General features: G+C 67.2%; 4 protein-coding genes across 5 annotated transcripts; 1 reads left to right on the forward strand and 3 right to left on the reverse strand.

Moving 5' to 3' along the window:
• Positions 1 to 86: 86 nt before the first annotated feature.
• PTPRCAP (protein tyrosine phosphatase receptor type C associated protein) lies at positions 87 to 1701 on the reverse strand. The gene is made up of 2 exons (XM_063397430.1): positions 1469 to 1701; positions 87 to 918 (listed from the first exon to the last, which is right to left on the reverse strand). Exons 1-2 carry the CDS (start codon positions 1469 to 1471, stop codon positions 361 to 363), a joined length of 561 nt encoding a protein of 186 aa, XP_063253500.1. The 5' UTR covers positions 1472 to 1701; the 3' UTR covers positions 87 to 360.
• An 18-nt stretch (positions 1702 to 1719) lies between these two features.
• CORO1B (coronin 1B) lies at positions 1720 to 4709 on the reverse strand. The gene is made up of 10 exons (XM_063397429.1): positions 4484 to 4709; positions 4281 to 4403; positions 4076 to 4205; positions 3824 to 4005; positions 3505 to 3624; positions 3326 to 3430; positions 3110 to 3255; positions 2960 to 3017; positions 2378 to 2665; positions 1720 to 2275 (listed from the first exon to the last, which is right to left on the reverse strand). Exons 1-10 carry the CDS (start codon positions 4682 to 4684, stop codon positions 2153 to 2155), a joined length of 1476 nt encoding a protein of 491 aa, XP_063253499.1. The 5' UTR covers positions 4685 to 4709; the 3' UTR covers positions 1720 to 2152.
• A 1171-nt stretch (positions 4710 to 5880) lies between these two features.
• CABP4 (calcium binding protein 4) lies at positions 5881 to 9048 on the forward strand. Its single transcript, XM_063397441.1, has 6 exons — positions 5881 to 6573; positions 7593 to 7623; positions 7820 to 7963; positions 8038 to 8147; positions 8586 to 8733; positions 8811 to 9048. Exons 1-6 carry the CDS (start codon positions 6322 to 6324, stop codon positions 8837 to 8839), a joined length of 714 nt encoding a protein of 237 aa, XP_063253511.1. The 5' UTR covers positions 5881 to 6321; the 3' UTR covers positions 8840 to 9048.
• An 846-nt stretch (positions 9049 to 9894) lies between these two features.
• OSBP (oxysterol binding protein) lies at positions 9895 to 15592 on the reverse strand. Of its 2 annotated transcripts, XM_063397432.1 has the most exons (14): positions 15270 to 15592; positions 14137 to 14345; positions 13317 to 13564; positions 13046 to 13244; positions 12639 to 12744; positions 12505 to 12559; positions 12275 to 12406; positions 11952 to 12197; positions 11751 to 11871; positions 11564 to 11667; positions 11379 to 11474; positions 11112 to 11293; positions 10816 to 11036; positions 9913 to 10740 (listed from the first exon to the last, which is right to left on the reverse strand). In XM_063397432.1, the coding sequence occupies exons 1-14, from the start codon at positions 15575 to 15577 to the stop codon at positions 10598 to 10600; spliced, it is 2370 nt and encodes a 789-aa protein (XP_063253502.1). In that variant the 5' UTR covers positions 15578 to 15592; the 3' UTR covers positions 9913 to 10597. The 2 variants fall into 2 exon arrangements, with proteins under 2 accessions (XP_063253501.1, XP_063253502.1); XM_063397431.1 differs by having other exon boundaries at positions 9895 to 11036.
• Positions 15593 to 15782: the final 190 nt, after the last annotated feature.

A 15782-nucleotide genomic window follows, 5' to 3' on the forward strand; every position in this document is an offset into this window, starting at 1 on the left:
GGCCCCGCCCCTTCACCATGGCCCCACCCACTTCTCTGCAGACCACGCCCCCGCTCTGGGCAGAGCTGCTCTTTTATTGGTCAGTGCTCAGGCCCGTGGAGCCAATCAGGAGCCTCGGCTGGGGGCAGGCAGGGGACTGAGAAGGGGTCCCTTTGCTGGCAGGGTGGTGGCACTACCGGGAGGTGACATTATGGTAGGTGGCACTACAGGGAGGTGACATTATGGTAGGTGACACTACAGGGAGGTGACACTACAGGGAGGTGGCACTGCAGGGAAGTGATATTACAGGGAGGTGATATTACAGGGAGGTGACGTTACAGGGTGGTGACATCCGAGGGTGGTGACGTCAGAACGATGACGTCACAAGGCGGTGACGTGTGGCCGCACGTCCCCCCAGGCCGCTGTCCCCGAGAAGGCGTGCAGGTCACTGAGCAGGGCCTCGGCGCTGCCGCCCTTTGCCTCCCCCTCATTCAGGGGGCTCTCCCCGCCCTCCAGCGCTGCTTCGGCCTCATCCTCCTCCTTCTCATCCTCCTTCTCATCCTCCTCCTGCTCATCTTCCTCCTCCTCATCCTGCTCCGGCCGCCGCTGCAGGCTCCAGGGCATCAGCTCCTCATCCTCGTCCCTCACGGCCACCTCCCCGTCACCGTCCCCGAGGGCCGCGGTGGGGTCCCCCGGTGAGCGCAGCTGGTGCCACTGTCCCCGCAGCAGCTCCAGAGCCCGGTGGCCCAGGGGCCGGGGGTGGTAGCGGCCGGCAGAGAGGCGGCACAGGTGGTGCCAGGCCAGCGCCAGCCCCAGCACCAGGCACAGCAGCAACCCCAGCAGCGCGGCCACCGCCCGGTCATTCCGGGCCACGGCGGGGTCCCCGGCCGCCGCCGGCCCCGCCAGCGCCAGCAGCAGCGGGTGCCACCGCGGGCCAGCCTGCGGGTGAGGGCAGCGGGGTCAGCGCCTGCCACGTGGCTTTCCCGGAGCTGGAATGCAGGGAAGGGCCGGGACAAAGGGCGGCAGGGGACAGGGGGCAAGGTACAGGAGCAGAGGACGAGGGCCGGGGAGGGGGAGGTGACCCCTGGGGACAGAAGGCGTGGGTGACGGGTGCAGCAGCACCTGCAGGTGCAGAGGGGGAGGAAGCGGGTTCTGCCACCTTACATGGCTGCACAGCCCCCCCAGGATCCCTCCCCCCCTGCCCAAAGGGCTGCAGCCCCATAGCACTCCCTGCCAACGCCCCAGGGGCCCCCTAAACGCGGCACTCGCAGCCTGCACAGCCCCCAACCCCACCCCAATGCCTGACCCCCGCCAAGCCCATCACACTCCCTTAAATCCCACCCCAACCCCACTGTGCTTCCCTTACTCCCCAACCTTCTCCCCAAACATCCCACACTCCTGGCATTCTGCACCTCACCTTCCCCCATTCCCCAATCCTGCCTCCCCCAGCCCCCCAATCCCCCATCCTGCCCGGATTCGGGGCGCTCACCATCAGCGGGTGCAGCCAGAGCGGGTCCCCGAGGCCCGAGCGCGCTCCGAGATGGGGGAGCCCCCCCCGACTTCCTGCGCCCGCGCAGCGGATGTGCCGGAGCGGGGGGAGGCGGCTGCTGCACCCCCCCAGCCCCAAAATGCCACCGTGTGCCCCCCCACTTCCTGCCGAGGCGCCGGGCTCCCACCCGTGACCGCCGCGCCTTCCTGCCCCCGCTCCGGCCCCCCCAGGTGGGCCCCGCAGCCTTTGCGTTTCTTATAAATCCTTTATTCGGAGCGAAAATATAGTTTTTGACCCTGCACTGGAATGGACACGAGGAGGAGGGGGAGGAAAAGCCCCCAAAATATAGGGGGGACAATATCTCACAGTTGAGGAAGGCAGATCATGCCCTGCCCCGCAGGAAGGGGGGAGACCCCACAGAGGGATTGGGGGGTGCAGGGGGTAATCTTTGATCCCAGGAGCAACCCCCAGCCCGAGAAATGGCGGCAGGGGTGGAGAATGGTCCGTGAGTTGGGGGGGCAGCACCCAGTAAGGCAATGGGGGGAAGTGGGGAGCTGCCAGAGGGGCGGCCAGCCCCCCAAGGGGAGAGGGGTAAGGGGGGGCACCCCAGGGGGGTGAGATGGTTCAGAGGGGGTCCCTGGGGTGCAGGCGTGGTCCCTGGGGCGGCGGTCCCTGCCGGGGTCCCTACACGTGGCCGTTCTCGAGGCGGCTGAGCTGCTCCTCCAGGCGGGAGATGCGCTGGCCCTGCTCGGCCACCAGCGCCCGCAGCGCCGCCACCTCCTGCAGCACCTCGTCCAGGCGGCCCCCCTGGGGGACAGCCCCGTCAGCCACACCCACCTGCCACACCCACCCTGACCACACCCCTCTGTCCCTTCCCTTTGCCCCCCTTGTCCCCCTTGTCCCCCTTACCGTGGCGCTGCCGGAGCCCAGCACGGGCGGGGCGCTGAAGCGGGCGGATGCGGGGGCGGCGGGGGGCGTGGGGGGCGGCGTGGTGGCCCCGGCGGCGGCGGTGGCGCGGCTGTCGTGTAGCAGAGACCGCCGGCTCACCTTGAGGTCCCGCTGCTTGCTGGGGACGTAGGCCTGGCGCAGGGACACCAGCACGGGCCCCGCCGTGCGCCCCGCCACCCACTCCTCGGCCTCCATGGCCGCCTCGGGGCCCGCCGTGTCCGGGTACAGGTCGTCCTGGAACAGGTCCGACTGCCCCCCACAGCGTCAGAGGGGCGGCGTCCTCAGGGGGACCCCCAGAGAGACGCCGTGGGGACACAGCCTCACCGGGGACCCCCCTCATTGCGCCCGTGTCCCGCACAGGGACCTCACACACAGACCCCTCAGGGACCCCCACCCAGCCTGAGTAGGGACCCCTTGCCCAGGAACCCCACACAGCCCCGTGTCCTGCCCGGTGACCCCTCTCAGTCCTCCCGGGGACTCCCACCAGCCCTGCTGAGCCACCCCACGTTCCCCTGTCCCCACCCTGCTGCCATCCCCACCGACCTTTCTTGGCACGGTCATGATGATGGGCTCACACTTGCGCTCGTGCAGCTTGTAGAACCTGCCAGGGGAGCAGAGCGGGGTCACGGCAGGTTTTGGGGTGGGGTGGGGTCTGGGTGTCCCTCACCACGTCCCCCGTGTCCCCGCACCCACCTGGCGATCTCACACTTGCTGACATCCAGCCCGCGCTTGGGCATCCAGCCCATTCCCCGCTGCGGCTCCTTGCTGGTGAAGGTGTTGAGGAAATGGATGTAGGGCGGCTCCTCCGTGATCTCGAAGTACCGGATGCTCGAGTCCCCCTGGGGACACACCGTTAGAGGGGGGTCCCTGGCTCTGGGGGGGCCACCAGCGGGGCGGGGGGCTCTGTACCTTGCCGCACACATAGACCACGTTGGTGTCGGGGTCATAGAAGGGCAGCAGAGCCCCGTTGCTGGAGTCCAGCTCCTGCAGCCCCATGGGCTCCTCCAGGTTCTCCTGGGGTGGGACGAGACGTCAGGCACGCAGGGGTCCCCGAAATGGCCGCGGGGGACCGCCGGGGTGCCACTCACCGTGTCCCACAGCGCCAGCTGCCGCTCGCTCATGCGGCTGAAGCCGGTGGTGAAGATCTTGCCGTCGGCCAGGAAGATGGCGCGCATGGGCCGGGCCCCCTCGTGTGCCCGCTCCTTCTCCTGGGGGGCACGGCCGTCACCAGCGCTCGCAGCACCCCAGGGACAGGCCCCGAGGGACAGGGGACAGCGGGGAGAACCGGGGGACAGGGACACCCAGGGGACAGCGGGGTGCACCACAGGACAAGAGCAGGGAACAGGGGATTCCCCCCAAGAACCTGCCCCGGTGACACAGGCCCCCCGGGGGGGTGGGGACACTCACGGCCACCACGGTGCCGCGGCGGGGGTCGATGACACGGACGCTCTTGTCCTTGCAGGCGGTGCAGAAGCGGGAGCCGTCGCGGCTCCAGCTGACGCTGTAGATGAGGTCGGGGTGCAGCCCGTCCAGCCGGTACAGCTCCTCCGCCGTGCCCACGTTCCAGATCAGCACCACGTTGTCGCAGCCTGGGGGACACGGCAGGGGTCACCTCGGCCGCGCGGGCCCCTCCCCGTGCCCGCCGCGTCCCCCCCGTACCCGCGCTGAGCAGGACGTTGCGGGCGGTGGGGTGCCAGGTGACGATGCCAACCCGCTTCGAGTGACCCTCCAGGACCACCACCGGCTCCGTCAGCGGCTGGCTCAGCCCGTTCTCCGGGATCTGCCACACCTGAGGGGACAGAGGGGACGGTGAGCGGAGCGGGGTGACCCCTGCCGCCCCCCAGGACCCCGGGCGGCCCCTCACCATGACGGTGCAGTCCTCGGAGCCGCTGGCGATGACGTAGTCGTTGTGGGGACACCAGTCGATGTCGAGGACGGGGCCCGTGTGGCCGCACACCGTGGGGTACGACTTGTCGATGCGCCCGGTCTGGGGACAAAGGGACAGCAGGGAAGGGGTCACCCACCGGCACAGACCCCCCAATCCCCGTGTCACCACCCCGCTGTCACCTTGTGCAGGGGGAGGACGAGGAAGGCGCCGCCGCCGCTGGCCTCCACGATGATGGCGACGAAGGAGGGGTTGACGGCGCAGAAGGTGCTGTCCCAGGTGACGCGGGACACGCGGATGTCATCGTAGCACTGGTCCGTCTTCACCGGCTGCCCGAACACGTGCCGGAACTTGCTCTGCCGCACCACCTTCCGGAAGGACATGGCTGGGGAGCGCCCCGGCCCGCGGTCAGGCGTGATGGGATACCCCAAAACCGGAGTCTGGTGGCCCGGGAATGGGGTGTCCCCTGAACTGGGATTGTCACTGTCTCCTACCCCGGTAAAGGGCGGCTCAGCCGCTCTCAAGAGGAAGGAATCGGGGCACACAGCCCTGTCCCTGCTGGCTCCCAGGAATGTCCCAGGGAGTGTCCCGTTCAGGATGGGGACAGGGACAAGGGTGTCCTGGAAACACGGGTGGGGATGGAAGGGAGGGCAGGGACAGCTCCCACAGATCAGGGGACAGGGGTAGCCCTGCAGGCTGTGGGGTCAGGGATGGGGAGGGGGACAAGGATAGGGATGGGAGGGCACGAATGGGGACGGTGGTGGCCTCATTCTGCAAGGAAATAGTGACGAGGACAGGGACGAGGATGGGGACAGGAACCAGGATGGGGAACCAGGAGGCGGGGTCAGGAATGCGGCCGGTGGTAGAGGAACAGGAATGGGGACAGGGACGAGGATGGGGACACGGACGGGGAAGGGGAGGGGGTGGCCCCGCTAGGTATGGGGACAGGGATAGGTATGGGGACAGGGATAGGGATGGGGACAGGGACAGGGATGGGGACGGGGACAGGGAAAGGGGACGGATCTGCCCCGGGAAGGCGGATGGGGGGCCCGCGGGGGCCGTGCCCGGCGGGTCGGGACGGGGATGGGTGCCCGGTGCCGGTGCCCGCACTCACCGGCGGGTCGGTGCCCGGTGCCGGTGCCGGTGTCGGGGGCGGCGGGAGCGGCGGCGGCGGCGGGGGCGGGGCAGGAAGTGACCGGGGCCGCCCCGCGCGTGCGCGGCTGCGGGGCGGGGAGAGCGGCGGGGAGAACCGGGGGAGGACCGGGGGCGGGGGAGGACCGGGGGCACCGCGACCCTGCGGGCACCCCGGGGACGGGGGCACCCGTGGGCAGGGGCAGCCGGGGGTACGGGCCCCGCGCACAGCGGCAGTGGGCGGCACAGCGGTGGCAGTGCCGGGTGGCGCAGGGGCAATGGCAGCGGTGACACAGGGGGCTGCTGGCGGGCTGTCACCCCCACCAGCGTCACCCCGCCCGTGTCACCCCTGGGTGACCCCGGTCACCCCCTGGGCCGGGCTTTTCCCTGCTCTCCCTGTTTTGGGGTGTCCGTCCCCTCCAAGCCCCCTGTGCCCACCCAGCCGTGTCCTGGGGACGCCCCTCCAGTCCCCATGCTGGGGGACAATAAAGGGACCTACCCTAGAGGTGGGGGGAGCTCGGGGAGAGGGGCCAGGTGAGGGGACACTGTGGTGGCCTTGCGGTGTCACCACTGGGGGTGTGGGTCGGTCTGGGGACACTGTGGTGGCTTTGAGGTGTCTCCCCCGGACCCGGGGCCGCGGGGGCGACCCCGGGGCGCTGGTGGGGACCCGTGGTGGCCGGGGCGCGGTGGCTCTGCCCGAGGGCGCGGTAGCCGCGGCTGTTTCCTGCCATTAATCACCGCTAATTGGCTTTGCCCTGCCGGGCCCACGGCGGGGGGAGTTTGGCGGGGGTCACGGGGGGTGTAAGAGGATTTCCCTGCTCTTCCCTCCGGCTCGGCCGTCCCGGGGTCCCGCTCCCTGCCCGCCCTCTGCCCACCCGGCCCCGGCCCCATGCCACGCTCCCGCGGGGACAAGGGGACCCCCCAGGACACGGAGCCCCCGCAGAAGGGGAAAGGGGGGCACGAGGAGGGGGAGAAACCCCCCAAAGCCCCCGAGGACGTCGGTGCCCCGGCCCCCAAGAATTCCGGCTCCGAGTCCCGGCACGGCGGCCACGGGCAGAAGAGCGGGAAGAAGAGTCCCGCGGACCCCCACGCTGCTGCCACCAAGACCTACTCCCCCTTCCTCAACACCGTCTTTGGCAAGGTGGGGACACCGGGAGGGGACACGGGGAGGAGGATGGGGAGGGAGGGACCCTGGAAATGGAGGGGATGCGGGGACAGTGGGGATGGGGACAGGGATAGTCCAGGATCCTGTGGATGGAGGGGATGTGGAGCATTTGAGACATGGGGACATGGGGACAGTGCGGCTGTTGCAGGACCCTGGCTATGGAAAGGACATGGGTGAAGTGGGCATGGGCACAGGAGCCTGTAGGTGAGGAGGGCATTGAGGCAGTCAGTATGGGCTTGGGGACAGTGGGATGGGGACAATGAGGGTGTTCCAGAAACCTGAGGATGGAGGGGACAGGGGGCCAGTGAAGATGGGGTTGGGACACTCCAGGACCCCGGGGATGGGGGGAATGTTGGGCACTGGGGACATGGTTGGGGCCACTCTGGGTCCCTGGGGATTAAAAGGACATAGAGACGGGGGGACACAGTCAAGGACACTCTGGGACCCCAGGGATGGGGACATGGGGACAGTGAGAATGGCCTCAGGGACAGTCTGGAAACCTGGGGATGAAGGGGATATGGAACACAGTGAGGAACACCCTGGAATCGTGGGGATAGATGGGATATGAGTGGTGGAAATGATGTCGGAGACACTCCAAGGCCCTGGGGACAGAGGGGACATGCCGAGGGGACATCCTGGGCAGGGGCAGCCAAGCTGTGTGGGGATAAAAATGCTGCCTCCCCTGCTCTGGAGTACAAACCCCCTTGACAGCATCTGTGGCCACCCGGCACATCCCATCCGGAGCCTGGGGGTCCCACGGTGGGACACCCCAGGTTGGGTAACAAGAGGGGGGACACAGGAACGGGGGCAGGGCAGGTGGGAGGTGCAGGCACGGGGCAGGGCGGGGCTTTGCCTCCAATCCCACTAATCCTCCCGTGGAGTTAATTTTGGCCCACGCTTAGCAAAGGTGACAGCGAGATTTGGGGGGGCAAGGAGGGGGGATGGACATGGAGCTGAGTCTCATTCTGCTGTCACCCCCTGTGTGTCCCCTGCAGGAGCGGGAGCTGTCGCCAGAGGAGCTGGATGGTGAGCAGAGGGGACAGGGTGGGGACACAGCCCTAAGGGAATGGCGGGACATGTCCTCATGGAGGGATCTGCCCCGGGGATGTGGCCATGGAGGGGTCTCCCACGTCCAAGAAGGGACCTGCCCCAGGGTGGCATGGTGTCCATGTGACCCTCCACACCTGCTGATGTCCCTGTCCCCACCCATGGCCGTGCCCAGAGCTGCTGGATGCCTTCAAGGAGTTTGACACGGACCAGGACGGCTACATCAGCTACAAGGACCTGGGCGAGTGCATGCGCACGCTGGGGTACATGCCCACCGAGATGGAGCTCATCGAGATCTCCCAGCACATCAAGATGAGGAGTGAGTGGGCTCGGGGGGCCGGGGAGGGCACCGGGGGTCACTGGAGCACTGAGGGTGTCCCCTCCCTGCCACAGTGGGCGGCCGCGTGGACTTCGAGGACTTTGTGCAGATGATGGGCCCGAAGCTGCGGGAGGAGACGGCGCACATGGTGGGCGTGAGGGAGCTCAAGATCGCCTTCCGCGAGGTATGGCCACCACCACGGGGACAGCGGGGACAGCGGGCACAGCGTTCCCTCCACAGGGGCACCACAGCCATGAGGGGACCACAGGCGGGGGGGGGGGACAGCGACCCTAGAAAGACCCTGGTGGGGACAGCGAGGATGGGGGCATGGAGAGGACGGTGATCACGGGAAGACTGTGGGGAGATGGTGACCACAGTGGGGTGTCACTGTGGGGTGACCAAAGACATGGAAGGGACACTGACCATGGGAAGATCATGGGGGAGCAGTGAATGTGGTGGTGACCACAGGCATGGAGGGGCAGTGGCCGTGAGGGAACTGTGACCATGGGGTGACCACAGGCATGGTCACGGGGGGAATGGTGACCATGATGGTGACCACAGGGAGCTGGGGGGTGCCGGTGGCCGTGGTGGGAGGGTGACCCCAGCCCCGCGGGTGCCGCAGTTCGACATGAACGGGGACGGGGAGATCAGCACGGCCGAGATGCGGGAGGCCATTGCGGCGCTGCTGGGGGAGCAGCTGAAGGCGCAGGAGGTGGACGAGATCCTGCAGGACGTGGATCTCAACGGGGACGGCCACGTGGACTTCGACGGTGAGTGGAGCCCCATCCCCGGGGGGCGCGGCGGGGGCTGACCCTGGGTCCCCTGACGTCCCCTCCTCGCCCCGCAGAGTTCGTGATGATGCTGTCGTCCCGGTAACGGAGACACCGGGCAGGAGGGGACCCCCGGATGACCCCCCCCCAGCCCGGCCAAGCGACCCGAGAGCTCTGCCCGCATCGGGGTTCAGAGGGAACAGCTGGAGCGGAGCATCTGGCGGCGGGGCAGAGAAACCCCCGGCCCCAAACGCCAGCGGCTGTGGCGGCAGAGCCAGCGGAGGCCGGGGGGCCCAATAAACCCCTTTGAGCGGAGCCGCAGGAACGTGTGTGGTGGTTGTGGGGAGGGACGTGGGGTCAGTGTCCCCCCCGGCCACCCGAGCCAGCCCCGGGGTGGGGACAGCGGGGTCCCACGGCGGACAAGGGCGGGGGGGGCTGCCCAGGGGGCGCAGCTCCGGGGCCACACCGCGCCCTCCCATTGGCTGGATCTGACCCGCCGCGATCGGCCGGCCAATCAGCACGCTCCATTTCGAGGTAGGCGGGAAAGCGTCGGCCCTCCCGGAACGGTCACTCAAACCAACTGGCCAATCAGAGCGAGGCAGGGCAAGGGCTCGACCAATCAGCACGCGCCCCTCATGCCAGCTGGCCAATCAGAGGCGGCGCACCACGGGGACGGGCCTGGGGGAACCTGTGCCACTCGCAGAGGGTCCCCAGGATCCCTTAGGACATCCCCGCCCCTTGGAAGTGCCCCCAGAGGGTCCCAGGGCCTCTCAGGACCTCCCCTCCTTGGATGCTCCCCCCCCCCCCAGACCAGGTGACGCCCTGGGCCAAAAGGAGTCCCCCCAAAAAGTCACCCACGGTGTCCCCAGCACCCCAAATCAAGTGGGGAACACAGGGGGACACAGGAGCCGCCCCTCAATCCCCCCCACCTGTCAGAGGGCAGCAGAACCTGGAGAAATCCATGAATGGGGTTCAGGTCCCTGTTTGGGTGCTGCCACTCAGATCCCTACAGGAGCAGGGGGTCCCTCCCCCCAAATCAGGCTGGACCCTCCCACTACCCCACAGAGCAGGCGCAGGGTTGGGGCATTCACAGATTTTAATTTAGTTCTTTTTCTGGAGACCAAAAAAAAAACCAACCCAAAAAAAGAAAAAATAAAATAAAAAGGCATCAAACGCCCCCAATTTCAGGTTCGGGGGTGCAGAGACTCCTCCCATGGTGCATCTCCCCACCCCTGTAGTGTCTGGGGGTGCAGGGGTCCCACTGCACCCTGGAGAGACACCCCCCAAAACCCAGGCCCTCCCCCTGCCCTAAACCTACAGGGAAGGCACCTCATGGGCGGTCCCCACATGCGGGGGCCACCCCGGGGAGGGTGGGGACCCCCAAACTGGGGGCTGTAGGGGAGAAGGGGACCCCGATTGCTCTCTACATATATATAATATACACCTATAGAACAGGCTGGCTGGGGAGTCTGGCCCCCTCCGGACCCCAAAAGCACCCGAACTCCTGGGGGCGAAGGGGAACGGGAATAAAAGGGGAGGGGGGGAGACCAAGGCCAGCCTTGGGCTCGCCCCGCAGCGCCTTCCCCGGGGCCCCCCACCCCAGGGACGGCCGTGCCCCCCACCCCAGGGTGCCCAGGAGGTGGGTGGGACGAATGGAGCCCCCACCCTGCTCCAGCACGGATTCGGGGGGGGCTGTGTTGGCTCCTGCTCCCCAAGGTCAGTTTGGGTGGGCTAAGGCAAAGCCCGGCCGGCGCTCACGGCGAGGCGCGGGGACACACGGTTAAGACAGACGGATGGACAGGGGGGGATCCTGGCCTTCATCCCTCCCCCCCCCCACCGCTCCTCCTCCTCCTCCTCGCCAGGCTCAGAAAATATCCGGGCACAAGCTCCAGTCCTGCTTCTCCTTGCTCTCCCAGTAGCCCCCCTTGTAGACGTGCGCCAGCTCCTGCGTGACCGGGTCCTTCTTCCGCTCGAACCACAGTGGTTTGTAGGGGTCATAGGGTGTCCCTGGGGGGCACAGTGGGGTGAGGGCCTGGGGGGGACACCCAGGGGTGACATCCCTGCGTGACAGCCCCGCCTTACCGTCCTCGGTGGCGCGGGCAGCCTCGGCCTCGCGGCGCTTGCGGGAGAGCCGCTGCTTCTCCTCCAGCCGCTGCTTCTCGGCGTTGGCCTCGTCCCACCTGCCGTTCTCCATGAGGCGCTGGTCCGGGCGCCGCCGGCTGTCCGTGGGGGCCGTCCCGCCCTCGGGCGCGTTCAGGGTCAGCGCCAGCTCCGAGAAGTAGTACATGTTCTCTGCGTACTTCCTGCGGCACGGCAAGGAGCGGGCTCAGCGCCAGCCCTGCTGCCGGGGCTGCCTCGTTCCCCTTTTCCCCACTCACGGGAGCGGGTTCCGCTTCCACAGCAGCACCCGGCTGTCCTCGGCCTCGTGGGCTCGCGGCCGCGCCTCGGCTCCGTTGTCCCCTGTGCCCAGCTGGACCTTGTAGCAGTCCATCTTCTCGTCCCACGTGCCCAGCAGGACAAAGTGCACCTTCCCCGAGGGGTCCATCACCTCCCCGGTCACCTGGAGGGAGAGGGGACAGCCTGGATCAGAACACGCTTGGGCAGTCACGAGCAGGCTGGGATGTCCCGTGGCTCCGTGTCCCTACCTTCCTCGCCACATCCCGGGAGAAGTAGCTGTAAGGGACAAACTTGAGGATGCACTTGTCCCCTGTCTTGTGGTTGACAATCTCGATCTCACCTGACTGTGGAGGGGAGAGGACAGTCAGACCCACCCGTGCCCCATTCCCCAGGGATCCACGCTTCCACACACCTCCCATCCACGATGTCCCACCTGGTCTATCCAGAGCTTCCCCACGATGATGTTGTGCACGGTGGTCGTCACCTTTTTCCACGTGTAGTGGTTGCCCGAGGAGTGGAAGACGCAGTGGATGGTACCTGAGGGAAGGAGATTGTGCCGAGAATCACACCTGGAGCCTCAGCGGGTCCCGAAAAATCCCCCACACTCCCGGAGGGCTCACCCAGAGGCATGATGGAGAGGTATTTCCCTCGGAATTTGCTGGTGATTTTGATTTCCTGGCGCAGCGTCCAGCCGTTCTTGGAGTCGGCGTGGTGGGCGGCAGCCGGCGGGTGGTGGCTCACCTGGACACGGGATTGGGGACAGCTCAGTGCTGGCCATCCTGATGTCCCAGAACAGGCTGGGGGAGAGGGGCCGGCCGCACCTGCTCGCAGAGGGAGCGGTACCCGTTCTCCTCCAGCCGATCCAGCTCAAAGGTTTCTCCCAGGAGCGGGTTGAAGGGTTTGCTGGTGCGGAAGACGGTGGTGGAGTAGGAGGACACGGTGAAGGCGGCCACGTAGCACAGCTGCTCCAGGGAGCTCTCGCAGCGCGCCGCCCGATCCAGGAGCTCGTGGTACTCCAGGTCCTCCGTCAGCCGCTGCAGCATGGACAGCGGCTCGTTGAAATTCACCTGGGAAAGGGAGCGGGTCAGAAAAAAGGGGGCTCCGGGGTGCCCCGCGCCCACCTGGCGGCCGCCTCTGTGCTCACTGGCATGGGAATCTTGGACAGCTCCTTCCCAATGCAGTTCTTCATGATGCTCCAGAGGTTGAGGCTGTAGTTGGGTTTGTAGGGAATGCGTGTTCTCTTCTCCTTCTTGGTGTCCTCAACCTGGTGCTTGTACTAGGGAGAGGGGAGACAAGGACTGTTAAATCCCTGTGACCCCCTAAAATACTTCCATGGGAATCTGGGCACCCCCAAGCCATAAACCCCCATCCCACCTGCTCCTCCAGGCTGATGTCACTGCTGGTGCCGCTGATGTTGCTCCCAGTTCTCCTGGGAAGGGGGGAAAGGGGGTGAACATTCCCGAACTGGGCAGAGCAGTGAGGGCATTCCCCTCTCCCCTGAAACTCACTTGTGGCCCATGGCATCAGGCATGGGGAAGATCTCTGGGGCATCAAAGAACTCGTTGTTGTCATCATCCTCATCACTCAGGTCACCTTTGGCAGGGCAGCACAGATCTGGGAAAGGGGACAGGGCTGGTGAGGAAGGGACATCATTCCCAGTTTCCTGCTGAAGGCTCCCCTGTCACCATCAGCAATGTGAGGGGGTCACACCCCACCCCAGCTCTGAGGGGTGTTGGACAAGGCTCAGAGGAGCCAGTTTGGACCCTGTTGTGGATGCCAGAACCACTTAGCTAAGCAGGTGAGATGGGACAGACACATTCCTTGGGATCAGCAGAGCGAGAGAAGCTGAGCCTGGCTCAGAAAATCCCTGGAAGCATCTGGGAGACACTTGGGCACAGCACCTGTCCCTCCCCACCTTTGCCAGAGCCTCCAGTGCCGGCCGTGCTGGCGGGGAGCACCGTGGCCCCCCGGAAAGCCCTTTCCAGGTGGTTGTGCTGCTTGGCCAGCTGCTCCAGCGTCTCCTCCAGCCGAATCCGCTGATCCCGCTCCTGCTGCAGCGACTTCTGCCACTTCTTCCCGTGTGTTTGCGCCAGGAGCATGAAATCCCGGCAGGCCTGCGGGGAAACAGTGCTCAGCATGGAAGTGGGGGCTTCTCCCGCTGTGGAATGCTCGGGACAGGGACTCACGTTGATCATGGCGTTGGAGGTGATGCGGAAGAGCGTGGCGCGCTCGTTGACCTGCTTGATCTTGTCGGTGCTGTCTGGAGGGAGGCGCAGCGCCTCGAGCTCGCTGAGGGAGCGCTGCAGGGCCGTGCCGTGCTTGGCGATCAGGTCGTTGCAGGTGCTCAGGTCCTCCACCTTGCTGGATAAAATCCGCAGGGTGTTCTGCAGCTCCGTCTTGTCCGTTTGCGACACCGACTCGTCACCGGAGTCGTCTGCAGGCGGGAAGGCAGAGAATGTGGGGTTGTCCTGTCACGCCAGGAGCTGGGGGTGGGGCTGCCAGGAAGGGCACAGGGGGATCCCCAAATCCCTGAGGGCACCCCAACACTGATGGTCCATCTCCGTGCACACCAGGCTTTTGGGGTCACACGTGCATGGACACGGCCATCCCCTTCCAAACCTTCTTGCTGGAGATGCTGGGATGCTGCCCAGGGCACTGGGCTAGTGAGGAACTCGAAACCTGCATTAAGGACACTGATGATGCCCTGTGATCCTGCCCTGGGGTCACTGGGATCATGCCTGGGGGCACTGGGATCCTGCCCTCGGTCCTGTGAGGCACTGGGATTCTGCCCCAGGGACACTGGGATCCCGTGGAACACTGATATCCTGCCCTGAGTCCTCCAAGCACTGGGCTCCTGCCCTGGGATTCCTGCCACCTGCGGGGCTCTGGGAACCTGGCCAGTGTGTGGCACTGGGATCCCACTCTGAGGACACTGATCCTACCCTGGGCTCTGGGATTTCACCCTGAGCGCACCGTGAGCCTGCCACGGATCCAGGAATTCCGTACCTGACTCCTCCAGCATTTTGACCGCCTTGGCCTTGGCGAGCTCGAGGGCAGTGACCCAGCGCTGCCGCTCCACCTCAGAGCTGGCCTTGAGGTGGTAGGTCTGGGCTCCGCCGTTGGAGATGATGAAATTGCAGGAGTCCTCCACAGTGATGTTGGCCGTGGCCAGGTTGATGGTGCCACGGCACGTGTGGCCCATCTCTGCCTTGGATCTGCGGGGGAAAGCCGCAGTGAGGGAAGGACAGGGCCGGGATCCCCAGGATGAGCCCTCGGGGGGCCACGCAGGGCGCTCGGCATTCCCAGTCCAGCAGCCAGGGCTATTAATAGGGAGGGTTTGCTGGTGCCAGAGTGGGGCCACGCTGGGGAATATCACTACGAGGGGGACAAGTCCACAGCCCCCAGGAGTGGCCTCAGGGATCCTGGAGCCTCAGAGATCCGGTGCTTCCCGGATCCTGGCACAGCCCGGGACAAGGGTGAAGTCCCAGAGAGGCCACGCCAGGCTGGCACTCCCCTTCCACGTCACCAGGTGACAGAGGTGACACGCAGCCGCGACACCCCCAGCCCGGCGCCCCCACTCCGTTGCCGGCGGTGTAACCGGAGCCGGCAGCTGCCGAAGGCTCCGGTTCCCCATCAATAATGAAGGGACAAGGCCCCCCCCGCCCGGGCTCAGGTGTCCCCGCGGGTGACAACACACGAGGCCACCGGGACAATGGGAGGGACAGCGGGATCCGGGAGCTGCGGGAGGCTGAGGGGGCTGCAGACCCCCGCCCTCAAACACCCAGGGGGACAGGGATGTGACAATCCCGGGGACAGAGACGTGACAGCCATGGGGACAGGGATGTGACAACAGCCCCCCTCCCCTGCTGGCACAGAGGGACGACGGGGAGCAGGCTAACAGCTCCCCTCCAGCAAGAGCAGCCCCGGTGACCGGGAGGTGACATCCCCCGTGACACGGAGGCGACAACCGCGGGGACAGGGAGGTGACAGCCGCCCTCCTTCCCAGCTGGCACCGGGGCACCGTGCGCTGCCCAGCCCGGTGCGGGGGCTCCCGCCCGCTCCCTCCCGCCGCGGGGGCGCAGCGCGGCCCCAAGGTCACGGGGGGCCCGGGGGGCGGCGGGGCGGCTCCCGGTGCGTACCGGTAGTAGCTCAGCAGCCCATTGCTGAGCACGAACCAGCGGCGCTGGTATCCCTTGATGTAGTTGGTCCACTTGAAGAGCCAACCCTCGCGGGCCGAGCCGGGACCGGCCCCGCCGCCGCCCGCGCCAGATCCGCCGCCCGCCGACGTTGTCGGCGCCGCCGGTGCCGCCGTCGGTGCCGGGGCGGCCCCGACGCTCGCCGCCGGTGAGGGCAGGGCCGGGGGCGCGCCGGGGGCCGCGGGCAGCGCCGCGGGGCCGGGGGGCGCGGCCGGGCCGGGCCCCGCGCCCGCCGCACGCAGCTCCGCCATCGCCGCTGCCGCCGCCACCGCCCCGCGCGGTGCCGTCACTCGCCCCGCCCACGTTCGCGTCCCATTGGCAGCCAGGGCGCCGGAGGGGCGGTTCGCGCGTTGCGATTGGCCGAGGGCGGACTCCTCAGCTGTCAATCAGACGGGGAGCCAATGGATGGGGGAGCGGCGCGCCGCGCGTGCTGACGCCGCGCGGTGAGTCACCAGG

This window comes from Prinia subflava, chromosome 5 (assembly GCF_021018805.1).
Source record: "Prinia subflava isolate CZ2003 ecotype Zambia chromosome 5, Cam_Psub_1.2, whole genome shotgun sequence".
NCBI classification, from domain to species: Eukaryota; Metazoa; Chordata; class Aves; order Passeriformes; family Cisticolidae; genus Prinia; species Prinia subflava.